Source organism: Panicum virgatum, chromosome 4K (assembly GCF_016808335.1).
Source record: "Panicum virgatum strain AP13 chromosome 4K, P.virgatum_v5, whole genome shotgun sequence".
NCBI classification, from domain to species: Eukaryota; Viridiplantae; Streptophyta; class Magnoliopsida; order Poales; family Poaceae; genus Panicum; species Panicum virgatum.
In genome coordinates this window covers 3,750,075-3,766,486 of record NC_053139.1, presented here as the reverse complement: position 1 = coordinate 3,766,486, position 16,412 = coordinate 3,750,075, and the positions used below count along the sequence as shown (strand labels likewise).

Below are 16,412 nucleotides of genomic sequence, written 5' to 3'. Positions count from 1 at the left end.
CCGGGGTATATTTCTGTAAATTTCGAAAATAAAAATATATTTTTTGTAAAAAACGAAAATGGAAAATATAAAAATAAAAAAACCTCTCGCATTCATTTGGGCCATCGTCCACTTTCAGAGCAATGTAAGGCTAGATTTTGATTGATGCATTTTCATTGTCAGTCCTGAAAGTCGGGTTTGAAACTACAAATGCGAACAAAGTGCAAGTGTCATGTAGCAAATTTTAACGATGATTATAACCCTTTTTCCTCATACATGTCGGTCACTGTAATAACTGTTAGCAAAACTATGGTTACAACCCAATAAACCAATAAGAATCTGTTTCTCAAAAAAAGTATAATATAGATCTTGTCACACTGTTTTACGCAGAGTAGCTATCAATTATACTGAGTCATCTCAAAAAATTCCGGTCAATTTCGACTAAATTTTATAGTGTGAACGCGATGTTTTAGTTCTAGGGTCCGGCTCTTGACATGGGACCCACGTGTAGGTCTAGCCACACTGCTTGGCACAGAGTAGCTGTGGGTCATACTGAATCATCTTCAACAAATTTTGGTCAATTTGATAAAATTGTATAATGTGAACGCAAAATTTTAATTCCAGGGTCCGGCTCTTGACATGGGGCCTACGTGTAGGTCTAGCCACACTGCTTTGCACATAGTAGCTGTCAGTCATACTGAGTCATCTCCAATAAATTTCGGTCAATTTCAATAAAATTTTATAGTGTGAACACGAGGTTTTAATTCTAGGGTCCGGCTCTATACAAAGAATCCATTTCAACCCAACCCAACCCGCATTTACATAGAACCTACTTCACCCCACCCCATTAACTAATATAACACATTTCAACCCACCCAAATACACTCAACATCAAAACTCAACCCATTAAACACATTTGAACTCACACCGTTTGCAGGGTGATATGTCACTGGACCTGTCCTCACTAAGCTATTAGTTTACTGCACTATTAAAGGTTCTTTAGTAGAACTCTGGTTCTGACCAAAATGGCTCTGGATGTTGCTTATTGGGTAAAATAGCTTTTTTTGTTGAAAGAAGTTGGTAAAATGGTTTCCTCTAGCTTTTTAGAGATGGAGTAGGAGGCGATATGAGAAGCCCGAAAAACCATTATTTTTGGCTCATTATGGGTCGTTAGGGAGGGCTCTGTGGAAGGCTAGAACCGAAGCTAGAGCTAGAGCAGGCGGAGCCACATTTTCCAACTCCGCCTGTCCACCCACAAAAAAGCTCTGACTCTCCCATAAATCACCCGGAGGAGCTGCTCACGGAGCCCGCATTTGGTGCGGCTCCTGCAGAGCTGCCAGAGCTAGAGCCGCACACCAGACGAACCCTAAGTGAAATGGTGCTTATGGAAGCTTTTGGCTTGAAGACATTTTGTTTTGCACCCTTTCGGTAGGATTTGAGCAAAATCCGCTCGAGAAGGTACTCGCGGAGGCTATTCCTCGCGCACGCTATTGGAGCTGGACCTATCGCAGAAGCGCCCCCGCCCATGTTCATCTTCTTCCCCGAGCCAGGGGACGGGAGAGCGGCTGCCGACGAGCTAGGGGAGCGGGAAGGGATCGCTGACGAGGGTGGTAGGTGGGGGAGCTGCCGCCGGCGAGATCGCCGACGGTCGAGGTGGTGGAGGGTAGCGGCGGACCTTTAGGGTTCGAAGTTCGAAGGCTCCAATAGCACTAGACTAGAGGAGGCGGGGCTGGTGGGGGAGGAGGGGGGGTTCGGCTAGCGGTGGAGGCGAGGTGGCACAGGAGCACAGCCAGCCAGTCGGGGCTGAACAACCGATGGGCAGTGGCCGGCGGCGGGGGCAAGGGACGTCTGCGACGGCTCAACTCGCACTCGCGCGAGCGATAAATAGACGCCCCGAAGGTACTCGCTAAACCCATAAATAATCTACCACCTACCACACGCTGCTTCCTTCCTCCCCAATTACCACCGGTGCTAATCCATTCCTTTAACTAGACTGGGCAGTTTTTCTCTCTCTCTCAAATCCACGAAAATTCTACAAAAGGACAGCAGACACTGGTTATAAAAAAGACGCGAAAAGAACGTCGCTGTTTGGCGCCCGCCAGGTTCTTAAAATATGGTGGAGTCAAGGATTCGTGCCACGCGGGCTCGGCAGGAACGAAGCCCTGCGAAGAACCCAAGGTCTCCCCGTTTTGTCACCACCTGATCTGCCGACTTGAGCACAGCTGCAATTCTTCAGAGATCAGAATTCCAACCTGTGTGTGCCTACCCCTACCCGATACCTGGTCTTTGCACTATACTCTATCCTAATGAGGCTCAAGGCCAGATTCCAGCCGCCACTACAGCACAGGCACAGCCTGCCTTACAAGGCGTTATGCTGCCAGCGTAATTAGCAAATGCCTTAGTAATTTTTGTTTAAAGGCGTTTTTGCTGAAACGTCTTAGTTTAGCAACCAGTCCATGGTGTTTTAGAGAAAACGCCTCTAAATCTAGCTGTTTAGGAGGCGAAACTGCATATGCCGTAATCATTAAATCTTTTGAGGGTGTTTCTATAAAATGACCTGTTAAAACAGCCGCGTCCTCCCTCCCGTGAAGGCAAAAGAACCAGAAAAAAAAAGAACAGGGCGCTAGGGTTGGGGAGCTCGATCCCCAACCGAGCCGCCGCCGGATCCTCCGCCCAGCCGCTGCAGGATCCTCCGCCCAGCCACCATCGGGATCGTCGCTGCTGCTCGGCCCTCATCCTCACGGTGCTCCATCTCGTCCACTGCCACGAGCTCGCCATACTCGACGCGATCGATCTGCCCGTCCCCGCCGCCACTTGCCGTCGGCATCGCCGTACCCATCATCCTCGTCGTCACGGATGAGAATCCCTTCCTCTCCTCCTCATCTCCAAGCTTGCTTCTACATCGTCCTCGCTTCCCCACCCATATCATCACTGAATTGCTCCCCTCCCTAGTCGATTCCATCACTGAATTGCTCCCCTCCCTAGTCGATTCCATTGGCTCCAATTTGATCACGAAGATTTGATAAAACTAGATCCTCATGGAATTAAAGTCCACTTAGTCTGATTAGTGCTAAAATATATTATTATTTTCAGAAGCATTTGGTCTGTTGGTTACAGCTATGGACAAGAGGTGGATGAGAGCACCTAGGTAATACGAGTCACACAGTGCTTGTCAAATTGAAAGTTAATTAATAGCTCAATCTGTGACTTACTGTTTGCAATCTATACTAGATCCACAGATGAGTACCGGGAAGGAGTTAAAAAGTTCGTAGAATTTGCTTTTGCCAAATCAGCAGAACACAATAGGATCCTTTGCCCATGTAGGTTTTGCAGAAATGCATATTGGTTTGAGAAACAAGAAATATTGGATCATTTGGTTTCTGATGGGTTCATGGCTGGCTATACATCATGGATTCATCATGGGGAGGGCCTATGGTCATCCGATCCAGTTGTTGCCTCGAGCTCGCGATGTGAAGATGACAATGCTAGCAGTGATAAAATAGATCAGATGCTCTTGGAGGCATTTGGGATGTATGACACTCGTGCTCTCTGGGGGAGGATGAGGAATTGAAGGATGAGTTAGATATTGATGCTGAAACTTACTATAAGCTAGTCAATGATGCCAGTAAAGAGCTATATCCGGGCTGCAAGTTCTCAAATCTTCAGTTTCTTGTGAGGCTCCTTAACATAAAGAATATTGGGGGGGTCAGCGATAATTGTTTTGATGAACTTCTTTCATTAATTAAGGATGCCCTTCCAAATGGTGTAACCTTGCCTAAGAATTTCCATGATGCTAAGAAATTTGTGAAGGCCATTGGTGTTTCTTATGAGTGCATCGACGCTTGCCCAAATGATTGCATACTGTTTAGGAAACAATATGCAGATGCTACAACGTGTCCTGTGTGTCATGCGAGTAGGTGGAAGAGTGAGAAAGTTGGGCTTGATGGAAGACGAGTCCATAGGGTCCCTCAAAAGGTGGTTCGGCACTTCCCGTTGAAGAGGAGGCTTCAAAGGCTATTCATGTCTTCAAGGACAGCACCACTCATGAGGTGGCACGAGGAAGGCCGTACTAAAGATGGTTTGCTGCGGCATCCTGCTGACTCACCTGCTTGGAAACATTTTGACGCAATGCACCGAGACTTCAAATTAAAAAGTCGAAATATCAGGCTGGGTCTAGCAACAGATGGTTTCAACCCCTTTGGAAGAATGTCTCATATAGCATATGGCCTATATTCTTGATCCCATATAATCTTCCCCCGTGGATTTGCATGAAGCAGTCCAATTTTATTCTCTATGTGCTCATCCCAGGTAAGAGATCACCGGGGAAAGACATGGATGTCTATATGCAACTAACTGTTGATGATCTGCTTGAGTGTTGGACAAAAGGTTTCATAACTTATTTGTGTAGAATGCACCTCCGTATCTTATCTGCCAATAAACGCATAAAGAAACATGATATTGAATGCATCCATCATAGGGACTTCCACAATTGGTTTCCATATTATGTAAGTGGCTTTCATATGTGGTTTTCAGATCTATAGAAGGGCTTAGGAATTCCTTTTGATTTCCACTAATAGCATTCTGTCTTTAGGTTCAAAAATTAATTGATACAGGTAAGGAGGTTTCACAAGAAATTAAAAGTCTAGCACAAAAACCTTATAGGATGGTGAAGAAATACAACAGCTATTCCTTGAATGGGTGTACTTTCCACACAAGGAGCTTTGCTGAAGGAAAAGTTACACAATGTGATGTCGTAGCAATGATTGCAAAGACTTCGAGTTTCTCAAGCACAAGAGATGATAATCCATCTATAGGAGATGTTGCATATTACGGCCGCATAACAGAAATAATTGAACTTGCTTGAGCCTACACAAAAATAGCAGCTCAATCACCTCGCCTGCAATTTGCACATAACAACTCTGGTGTTGACAGCAAGATAAGTAAGTAAGAATCTGAACTGAACTTGCTTGAGCCTCTATGTAATCCTGCATAAACAACTTTGCACTCACAAATTGTTTAGACTAATTCTGTTTTGTAATCTGGTGCAGGAACATCTTTGGTTGTACTACTCATCAATGTTAAGGCTCCGTTGATTCATCACCTCTACCGTTGCTGTTAATCTATTATGCAAAAACTTATGAATCTGTCACTTAGCTTAGAACATGAGCATGACAAAATGTGAAGATTCTTTTATGTCTAAATAAATTTGGTTGTACTCTGAGTTGTTGGACATCCAAGAGTCTTGTTCAGCTGTGGAGTTCATTATGCAATTAAAGACTGAAATGATATTTCTGTTATGAGTAACAGTATGTGTGTGATACTGTGATGTATATGGGTTGTGAAGTTGAATGGTGTGGAATTTTTTGAAAACGCCTCCTAAAGGCCTTTTAGGCATTTTAAAAAGAGGCCAGATAATATATTCCAAGGTGCTTTCAAAGTTGCCTAATAATATACAACAAGGCATTTAATAAATGCCTCCAAAAGCCTTGAGGCGTTCATGAAAATGCCTCCATATATGACTTTGGAAGGGGTTTTTTGAAAATGCCTCGTATGACATTCCCCTTCACTGAGTACTGTAGCATTTTTTTTAAGTGCCGGGTGATGTCTTTTGAGGCGTTTTTTGACCCTACAGAGGCGTTTTAAAATGCCTTGTATTAGCATCTCTCCTGTAGTGCGCCTTCGGTTTCAGGCTTTCAGCAGCGACGAAAAATGGAGCTGCATATGCTAGTTAAATGTTACTGATTTGAATTTGATATGCATCTGATGCGTCCCTAGGCGCTGGCTCGATGCATGTTCATTAGCAGGTGGGTTGCGTCCTGATTTGTCCAGCTCAATGCGTTCTCTGCGATCTGAGAGCACACGCCATGGAATACGCCACAGATGGAGAATGTTCTCTCTGCTTGTCCTTTTTAACGGTTTGGGGATGATGTTCGTGCCAGTCTGGTGATCGAGCACGCATACCGGTTATGAGTAGTAGTAGTATTGCCATCGTTTTCATGTGGTAATATTCAGCGCCTGCCGGTTTGGAGGAATTTGTATTCTGAAAAAGATGTCATTGTCTTTGAAATCCGGTAGGATGTGTGTCGCGCAGACTGATTTTTTTTTTTTTTTTGTGAAACCGGGGCTGTACTGAACTTCCGTCAGTGGCTTCTCATTATGCTAGCATGTTGGATGGTCATGCAACACATATATGATCCCTAATTTGAGTTTATCTATCTTCCAATTGTCTTTGATACATATCGCTGCAACCAAGATCGAATAATCATGAAGAGTTAACAATCTCAAATGTGTCTATCAAATGGTGAGAAATCAAAATTAAATCCACAGTGATTGCTGTTCTACCACTAATAATGCAATGTGAATAATTTTTTTCTTCTAAAATAGCCGTTACCGGTTGTTTTCATATAAAAAGGAAAGTCAGACGAAGAAACACGACTTTGTCCAATCTAGATCGAGCACACCTATGGGCTGCAGCGCGCGTATAACGGGCACTGAAAAGGGCAGGGGATGCGGTGAAACTTCCTGCGAAAACAGATGGTAGCAGTGCAACAAGTACAGTATTCTCAAGGACAAGTAATGAGACAATCAAAGAACATGCAAGCGCCTTGATCATATCATGGCCTTGAAAGAGATGGTATATTTCTGATTGGGCGAGGGCAATCATGCAAAAGTCTCTCTCTTTTACAGCTTGCATGCATGCGATTCTCATCTTCAGATCTTTGGTCCTCAACTATGCTTTGCCGAATTTTAAATAAGATTACTATGTTTGGTCAAGCATTGACTACTTGTGAGGGGCTTCCATATTTTTGGAATAATGACCATTCCAGAACTAGCTAGTAACTACTTATTCAGATGTCTATGAGGGGTTTGGGTTGCATATTCAGCAATAATGACCATTATTCCAGAACTAACTATAGTTCAATCCCATTGGTACAATGAGAAAACAGTAAATGTATTCCGGTAAATGAAAATACAGCCTCTGTTTAATTAAGATGCAAGTGAAAACAGTACATATTTTGTAACTACTTTACATTAGACAGCCATAAAGAAACAAGTATTCTAGCTATTGAGTCTTCCAAATCCCAATATTTGTTGGCTTTGTATCATCCAAACGAATTTACGAACATTTATTTTCTGGCCAATAATATTATCTTAGTCTCATATGATCCAAATGGATTTACCAACACATGCAGTTTTCTTTATTTTGAAGAGAAAATCGTCCTGCTGTGTCATTGATTATTCCTTCCACAAGAAACTATATATATAGACCAGGTGTATATATACCTGTACATTATTATTCTAGCTAGACAGATGGATTTTCCGGCCAATAAAGCTGTGCCATCTGCCATGTGTGCAGTAGCAACACAATGCAAGAAGGTGTGTAAGCTGTCAAGACCGGGAAGAGACAAGGCTCCTGGCACCGAGAACATCGCCACCCTGCTGTCGTTCTCAGCTCATAGATGGAAACAAGGACGAGCAGCAGCCCTGCCATCTGTGTCCTGTGGCTGCATATAAACGTTCACACGGACGTCGTAGCTACCTCCCTTTGGTTCAGAAGCCAAATGCCCAGCCATTGCTGCTAGAAAAACCTGAGGCCAACGAACTGTGCCCGTGACGACCAAGGATACTAATAATCCTTCTGGTTTCGCCGCCATGGAAACCTACAGCCTGGTGAAGGATGAGCTCCACGGCAGAGCGGGAGGAGGAGGAGGAGGAGGAGGAGGAGGAGGGCAGGGACTGTACTGCGGCGCTACCCCGAGGGCGACGCCCGTGGCCGGCGGCGGCGGCGGCGGCGCGGCGAAGAGCGTGAAGAGGAGGAAGAGGGAGCCGTCGGCGGCGGTGGCGGCGAGCAACGGCAAGGAGGAGGCCGGCGGCGACAAGTCGGCGGGGGGTAGCAATGCGGCCAAGAGGAGCTCGAGGTTCAGAGGCGTAAGCAGGTAGACGTCACGTTCATTTACATGTCAGACTACAAGCTGTATTTGCTTTGCTTTTGTACAGACTACTAGAAAGCATGTTGATCTGATCTGAGCGTGCTGTAACGTTTGTTGTTGCAAGCAGGCATCGTTGGACAGGCAGGTTCGAAGCTCACCTGTGGGACAAAGCGACGTGGAACCCTACGCAGAAGAAGAAAGGCAAGCAAGGTATGAACAAAGCTGTGCACACACAGTTTTGCAGGTTGTAGGCTTGTAGCTAGACGCCGTCCCTAGTGATCTGTATGTGTTTCTCACGTTGTGTGTGTGTGTGTCCATGACACGATGTTGAACAGTTTACCTTGGAGCGTACAACGAGGAAGATGCAGCAGCAAGGGCTTATGATCTGGCAGCACTCAAGTACTGGGGTCCTAGCACCTACACCAACTTTCCGGTATGTGTGTGTACAAAGTCACTATCTGTATGTAGAGTAGGCCTCTAAAATCACACACGGGAAGATGAACTCATCTGTGCTACATCGATCCGGCAGGTTGCGGACTACGAGAAAGAGCTCAAAGTGATGCAGAACGTGTCCAAGGAAGAGTACCTGGCCTCAATAAGAAGGTGAGCATACAAAATCCTAGCTACGTACGCACGCCAAGAACTTTCTATACAGGAAAACTTTCATAAATCTTTTCAGAAACCAATTAACAATGAAATGATCAAACTAAAGATCCAAGACTGAACGATCTGTTGCCTGGTTCATCCCAAGCAGGAAGAGCAACGGCTTCTCTCGCGGAGTCTCCAAGTACAGAGGCGTCGCACGGTACGTACGTGTACGGATCCAGTACTGCTTGTCTGTTGTGTGATCGGCGTCGGCGGCGTCGCTAAAACCCAAGTGATTTGGCAGGCACCACCACAACGGGCGGTGGGAGGCCCGGATCGGGCGGGTGTTCGGCAACAAGTACCTGTACCTGGGCACGTACAGCACGCAGGAGGAGGCGGCGCGGGCCTACGACATCGCCGCCATCGAGTACCGCGGCATCAACGCCGTCACCAACTTCGACCTCAGCACCTACATCCGCTGGCTCAAGCCCGCCGCGGGCGACGACGTCGGCGTCGGCACCCCCACGTCCGGCGCCTGCAGGCAGAGCATGCCGCCGCCGCCGCTGTGCCTCCAGGCCGGCGGGCTCCTGCAGCACCCGCACGCCGCCGCCGCGGCGGGCATGCTGCAGGTCGACGTCGACGGCCTCTACCGGGGCCACCACCACCACCTCGCCCAGCGGGGCGCCTCGTTCTCCGGCCTCGACGACGTGGGGTCCGTGTTCGCCGGCGGGCCCAGCCCGACGGCGTGCGGGAGGCCGTCCCCGTCGTCGTCGACCACGGCGCTCAGCCTGCTGCTGCGGTCGTCGGTGTTCCAGGAGCTCGTGGCGCGGAACGCCGGCGCCACGGCGCAGCAGCAATCCGTGCCCGCGGACGACGACGGGGCGGCAGCGTCGGACGTCGTCGTCGACGCCAAGGTCGAGATCGAGGAGCCCCTTGGGCGGCCGGACGCGGAGGGCGAGCTTGGGCACGAGATGTACGGCGGCGCGGCGGGGGCGGCGGAGGACGAGGCGTTCGCGTGCTCCATGTACGACCTCGACGACAGCTTCGCGTGCATCGAGCAGTCCTTGTGGAGCTGCCTCACCTGATGCCCTGATCACAAAAAAAAAAAGAGGAGATCGAGCGAATAACCGCCGCGCCACAAGCGTAGTGGGTTTTGGGTCGCGTCATTGTGTGTGCATCATTCGACATGATCAAAGGAGGTGTGTGTCGGCTAATGGCTGCAGCTAGGAGCTTGAGCTTCTGTAAGAAATGGGGAGAGAAGCACCAGTTCCTGGAGATAATGGATGCATGTCGCACGTACGAGTAGATAATTAGCTGGAGTACTAGAATGGTATAGGAGAGCTGTGTGACAATGAAATTGTTGTGAGGAAGTGTTGACATCGATCACCGGCAGAGTTTCTCAGAGTTCCGTTCCATGGCTAATCGGAAGCGACCCAAATGTGTGAGAAACAAATTTATTGATGGACCCTCAGTACCGTCTCCCGTTTTGAAAAGAATGGAATCCTAGTTTTATCCTAATTTTAAATTTAATAATATTTACAATACCAACTAAATATATTATTAAAAAAATATTTGATTGTGAACCTAATGATACTTATTAGATGTCACAAATATTTTTTAAAAAGGTTGATGTCGTAAATGCTACTAATACTTTTTTGGATCAATTGGTAAATGCTACTTAAAGAGCCTGCTAGGAAGCTGCACGCGGGCTACGGCCTTTCAGCCCGTGACGCGCTCGTGTGGAGGCAAAGCGGAACGGGGGTGATGGTAGAGAAGGCGGCCCACCGTGTCTCGTTTGCGGCGGAAAAGTGGGAACAAACTGTTCGAGACAATGTCCAAATGTTAATGTTAGAAGTTGCGCGGCAGTCCAACCATCACACAAATTTTAATAATTATTTTTTATTTCAAAATAATTTTTTTAAAAATATTGCTTGAACAAATGAAAATTGTTTCGAAATAAATTTGACTGAATTATACATGTGGACTAATTTATTGAATAGTTTATGCCCAAAACATGAAATTTGAAGTGGGAGAAGATAAATCTGCTAGGTCACGTGCCAATGTGCCATGAGTCACGAGACGCATTATCAACATTCCAACCACCATATTCATCGCACCTCGTGTCAGAGTATAGTACAATAATTCGATAAAAATGTCGATGGCTAGTCACCTACACGGCTACACGCCCTAGAAACGTCAGCTACGCCGGAGTGCTGCGCCGTCGCCGAGCTGGCTTAAAGCTTACTGTTTCCTGCACAGATCGTCAGCCAAGCCGGTGAGAACCCAAGATCGTCGACCGTCTACGCGCCATGGGTCCACGGCTGCGAATCCTCGGAGTCACCCACGTCCTGCCGGACCGGGACCGAGCCGCCGCCTACTCGCCGCGGCCACTCCCCGACGACGGCCTCGTCGAGCTCTCGTTCATGGACGCCCAGTTCGTCGACCGGGCGATGCCGATGCGGCGCCTCTTCTTCTACGAGGGCCCCGGCGTCCCGCCCTTCCCGCGCCTCGCCCGCGCCCTGCGGTGCTCCCTCGCCGCCGCGCTCGCCGTCTTCCCTCCCCTGTCGGGGAAGCTCGTCCACCGCCCGTCGGCCGGCGACGTCGTCGTGGACTGCTCGCCGGCCGCGGCGTCCTCCCCGGGCGTCAGGTTCGTCGAGGCCGAGTACGACGGCGGCATCGGCGACATGCGGCGGGTTGCCGGCGGCAGCGACGAGGGAGACAGGGAGGCGTTGGTGGAGCTCGGGCCCGAGCTCGACGCGAGCGAGCTGCCGGCGCCCGTGCTCGCCGTGCAGGTGACGAGGCCGGCCGTCGGCGGCGACGGGAGCGCGGTGGTTGTCGGGGTGGCCGTCCACCACGCCGTGGCCGACGGCCACTCCGTGTGGCAGTTCATGAAGGTGTGGGCTGCCCTGTCGCGGATGGAGGTCTCGCAGCAGTCGGAGACCGTGGCGGACCTCGTCGCACCGCCGTCGTTTGACCGGACGCCGTTGCGGTACCCCGAAGCCGAGGAGCTTGCCGGAAAGATCCTGAGCCTGATCGCGCCGGCGCTGCCTGTGGTAATCGTAATCACTCTCTCTGCTGCACACGATTCCTCAATCGACAATTTTTCCGAAGCAAGATTGCAAATTTGAGTGAACAACTGAAAAACAGATCAGGTCGCCGTCTTCGTGCCCCCCACCGCCGGACCGCTGGAGGAGAACCTTTCTGATCCACGCCGACGAGATCCAGTCGGTGAAGCAGCACATACGGGCACATAGCCAGACCACGGGCGAGCAGCCGGGCACGCTCCCAAGCACCTACCTCGCGGTGTCGTCCCTGGTGTGGACGTCCGTCGCGCGCGCCAAGTCCCGGGACCTCGCCGGCGGCGACGCCTACTTCCTGGTGGCCGCGGACTACCGCCGCCGCCTGGGCCCTCCCATCGACGAGCGCTACTTCGGGGACTGCGTCGTGCCGTGCGTTGCCAGGGCCGCCGCGCGGGACCTGCGAGACGGCGGCGGCGACGGGCTGGCGCGCGCGGCCGCGGCCATCCGCGACGCCATCCGCGCGCAGCCGGAGTGCCCGGTGCGCGCCATGGAGGCCTGGCTCGAGGCCCTGCGCACGGTCCCGAGGGAGAGGTTCACCTTCACGGGGTCGTCGAACCGGTTCATGGCGTACGAGACGGACTTCGGGTGGGGCGCGCCGTCCCGGGTGGAGCTCGTGTCTCTGTTCGCCACCGAGCTGGTGCTGCTGCTCGGTGCCGAGGGCGGCGGCGTGCAGGTCACCGCGACGCTCTGCCCGGAGCACATGGAGGCGTTCGCGTCCAACCTCCTGCGGTTTGCATCAGGAGGGAAGTAGAGATGGCAGCGGATCGGGTTCGGTGCGGATATCCGCGGGTTTTGGGTTTTCGGGTTTCGGGTTTGGTGTTGGTTTTTCGCTCACAGTTTTCAGGTTCGGGTTCGGGTTCGGTTTCGGGTTTTGGTTTCCACCCATGGATATCCAATGGATATCCGAAATAAATTATTTGGAATTAAAACTCATGTTTTATAATATGTTAATGATAATTTGTTTACTTAGACTATTAAATTAATTAAAAGTTGAGTCATGAAAATATTTATTATTTGTTGCATCTTGTTTATTCATGTGAATATGTGTATATTTATCTGCGGGTTTCGGGTATCCATTCGGGTTTCGGGTATCCATTCGGTTTTCGGGTATTCGCGGGTTTGGTTTTGGTGATGGATTTCCACCCGAATCGATTTCGGGTTCGGGTTCGGGTTTCGATTTCGGGTTTCGGTTTTGGGTGCACGGAGACTCCACCCGATCCGAATCCAACCCGTTGCCATCCTTAGAGGGAACGAGGAATAGTTGAGCTTGAGTCCGGCAAAGCAACACCACCGGTAGCTGCTATATCGAATTCTCAGAACGCAAAATAAAGAAGATCGTTTTTATTCTAAGTGTTGGGCCATCTTGTTGCTTTACCGTTCACTCATCTTTTTTCGAACAAAATTGAAAAAAAAAAGATACCCTCTCGAACTATTATAAAAATTTGATTTTCAATCTTAAACTGCAAAACCACCTTGGAATACCGCGGCATCAACACCGTCACCAACTTCGACCTCAGCACCTACATCCGCTTGCTCAAGCTCGCCGCGGGCGACGACATCGGCGTCGGCACCCCCACGTCCGGTGCCTACAGGCAGAGCATGACGCCGCCACCGTGGCTAGGAACTTGGAGCTTTCTATAAGAAATGGAGCGAGAAAGCACCAGTTCCCGGAGATAGCCATGGATGCATGCCGCACATACGCTCTATAGTAGTTTATTAGCTGGAGTAGAGTGGTAGAAGAGCTGTGAGAAAATGGAATTGTTTCCTTCAAAAAAAAGATGGAATTGCTGTGAAGGAATTGACATCAGCTGCGAGTTTCTGAGAATTGGTGTGGCAAGTGTTCAAATAGGTGAGAAATAGGGGTGGGCAAAATTTCGCGAACCCGAATTACCCTAATCCGATATATCCAATCACCATCTCATGTAGAAAGTTAAGAAACCCGAATTTAATTCGAATAATTTGAGTATTCACTCCCGACCTGAATCATCCGAATTTTATTGAAAATCCAATAGATCATGGCCTAATCCACTCACTTGACTCCAACAACCCAATAAGAAAATTATTAGTTCGATTTGTTGATTGCTTGTTTGTTTGATTTGGATAATAATAATAGTGATATGTTCATCTTACTTTTGTATTTGATTCCCTTTTTTTTACTTGTTGCCTAATGAGAGAGACAAAGACTTGGTAGTGATGGGGTATTTCGAAAAAATCCAAACCCGAACCCGATATTTTTCAGGTACCTGAAGTTTTGGGTATTCTTTTATTAGGTAGAGCTCGGATAGCATTTCTAATTGGGAATATATCAGGTGCAAACCAACCTCTCTGTGCAAATTATGGAAACTTCAATCTGGACTAGTGGATCAACATTAACCGTCCGCCCTTGGATTGAGTAATCACACTTTTGCAAATCCTTCCTCCGACTCTCTATGCGCCCCCATTGGGTGTTGATTCGGTGGCCCAAATTAAAATTTGCACAGTTTGCACGGAAAAATTGATTTGCACCTCCAAAACTAAAAGCTAAATAATTAGCGGCGTGTTGCTCCGGAATGCACAGTGAATCGCTCACCGTGCATACAATCTTTTTTTTTCCGTCGCAACACACTCATATTATTTTATTTTCTAAAATGGTGCCTCTCCATCTAACCAACCAACGTGTCGTCGCTTATAATATAAAGAAAAAAAAAGAACGACCCGAAGTTGCTGCAAGTCAAGAACAAAGAAAAAAAAGAACGACCCCAAGTTGCTGCAAGTCAAAAACTTTATACTAGCTAATACAAATTAGATCTGTATTAAAGTTTGCACGATTTGCACATAAAGATTGGTTTGCACCTGATATATTCTCAAAATTTAAAGCTAAATAATTAGTGGAAAGCATAGTGAACTGCTCACCATGCTTACAATTTTTTTTTTGTCCCGTCGTAACACACTCATGTTATTATTTTGTTTTCTAAAATGGTGCCTCGCCATCTACCCAACTACACAATACCTAGAGATGTATAACCAGGAGTCAAATTCACACGCACATGCCCCAAGTATCTATTATTTTATTATTTGGCCAACAAATGGAGCCTTCACGTTCACTCTCAAGACCTAGAAATTCCCACGTTAATCAGAAAAAATAGAAAAATAAAAATTACCCACCATTGCCATTACGATAAAAATTAGTCTAAAATACCCCTGTGCCTAATTAAAAATCACCCGCCAATGACAATATGAAAAATTCAATATATAATACCATTTAGCTATGTATCTATTAATAAAAACTAAAGCTAACAACAATCAATCAAAATAAAATGAAAATAACAATAATTATCTGCATAATATTATTATAGCTCAACAAATCAAATTGTTATTATAGGTAGATCATAGTTGAATTGTTTTAATCAACAATAAAACATAATTTACGATAATGAACAGAATGATGTATGGTAAAAAAATAGTATAACCTTTAAATAAGGATGCAATGACATGCAAATTTTTGAATTTTCAATACTAGCCGCGTAAATGCGCGGGCTATACGCCTAGTTTCTTCAATAGCTGTATTGGTGTACCCCGGGACTCAGTCAAGTAAAAAATTCAGATCTATTCCGTATTAGCTAGTATAAAGTTCTTGACTTGCAGCAACTTCGGGTCGTTCTTTTTTTTCTTTGTTCTTGGCTTGCAGCAACTTGGGGTCGTTCTTTTTTTCCTTTGGAGAAAATTGCGTTTTTTTCCTTGTTCGTCCTCTCCGCTGCCGCGTTGCACTCGACGCCGCTGCCGCCCGAGCCATCCGCGGCCGACGCGCTGCTCGCCCACATGTGCGTCCCGCGCCGCGCCATGCTACAGCGACAACACGGCACCGTCGGTTCGTGATTTCTTGGACACCAAGTCCCTGGCGCGACATGTAAAACGCCATGCAGTCGCCGCCCGTCGGCCTATCTTGTTCCTGCTTATGGAGGCCGGATCGATGCCGACGCCTGCATAACAATAACAGAGATGCTGTTGCCACTGCTTTGTTTCTTGCAGTCTGGGCACTGGCCATGGCTGCTGCTGCCGCCGGACAAGAGAACAATGAGAGCCGGAACACCTGTCAAAAAAGTGAAACGAATTCCCAGAAGCGATACATGGAGGGGAGGCATCCATGGCGGCGTCACGATCGTCGGGAGAATAAACGTCGGAGGAAATGGTCACGTACGATTTAGGCAGAAGAGCAAAGGGTCATACGGTCTCCAAATACATGTATTTGTGGGTAATAAATTGATTAAAAGGACAAAATGTCATGTATAGCAAAGAGCCAATGTTTCAAAAGTCGTTTTAGCGAAGTCGATGTTTGGAGTCCTATAATAGGGAAGTATTGTTTGGAGTCCTAAAAATTCAATTTTCTCCAAAGAAAAAAAAAAGAACGACCCCAAGTTGCTGCAAGTCAAGAACTTTATACTAGCTAATATGGATTAGATCTGAATTTTTTACTTGACTGAGTCTCAGGACACACCAATACAGCTATTGAAGAAATACTTGGGGCATGTGCGTGTGAATCTGACTCCCGGTTATACGTCCCTAGGTCTTGTGATTCTGAAGGGTCACAGAGGGCTCTCCCAGCTCTTGCAGCATCCGGAGTTGGAGCCTTGGAGCCCTGTAGGCTTTCTGAAGGAAGGAGAAGGCTCGCACAACGGGGAAGCTCAACTCTGCTTTGAAAAGAATAGCGCAACCAGGGTACGTGACTCGAAACTACAATCATCTATCGCAGTGAGTACGTATTTCTGTCGGAGGAGCTCTGCAACGGACTATCATGCGCTAGTTTGGTTGCAACGGGAGAAATTGGTGCTGCTGCTTTGGTTTTCAGTTTTACAAAGCA

The 16,412-nt window shown here is 47.7% G+C and overlaps 2 protein-coding genes and 1 long non-coding RNA gene across 5 annotated transcripts; all 3 read left to right on the top strand.

Moving 5' to 3' along the window:
• The first annotated feature begins 2,589 nt into the window (after positions 1-2,589).
• LOC120702589 lies at positions 2,590-5,309 on the top strand. 3 transcript variants are annotated; one of them, XR_005686458.1, is made up of 4 exons: positions 2,590-3,127; positions 3,211-4,484; positions 4,571-4,919; positions 5,028-5,309. It is a non-coding gene; the product is annotated as an uncharacterized LOC120702589 (long non-coding RNA). The 3 variants fall into 3 exon arrangements; XR_005686457.1 differs by having other exon boundaries at positions 3,211-4,919; XR_005686459.1 differs by having other exon boundaries at positions 3,211-4,923.
• A 2,464-nt stretch (positions 5,310-7,773) lies between these two features.
• LOC120704960 (dehydration-responsive element-binding protein 2E-like) lies at positions 7,774-9,882 on the top strand (the record flags this gene model as incomplete). The annotated part of the gene is made up of 6 exons (XM_039989510.1): positions 7,774-7,916; positions 8,038-8,120; positions 8,246-8,343; positions 8,440-8,513; positions 8,665-8,715; positions 8,800-9,882. Coding segments are annotated over 6 exons (1,230 nt in total), but the record flags the coding sequence as incomplete, so codon positions are not given.
• A 738-nt stretch (positions 9,883-10,620) lies between these two features.
• On the top strand, positions 10,621-12,925 carry LOC120702587 (anthocyanidin 3-O-glucoside 6''-O-acyltransferase-like). The gene is made up of 3 exons (XM_039986449.1): positions 10,621-11,548; positions 11,643-12,318; positions 12,823-12,925. Exons 1-3 carry the CDS (start codon positions 10,805-10,807, stop codon positions 12,834-12,836), a joined length of 1,434 nt encoding a protein of 477 aa, XP_039842383.1. The 5' UTR covers positions 10,621-10,804; the 3' UTR covers positions 12,837-12,925.
• The last annotated feature ends 3,487 nt before the right edge of the window (positions 12,926-16,412 follow it).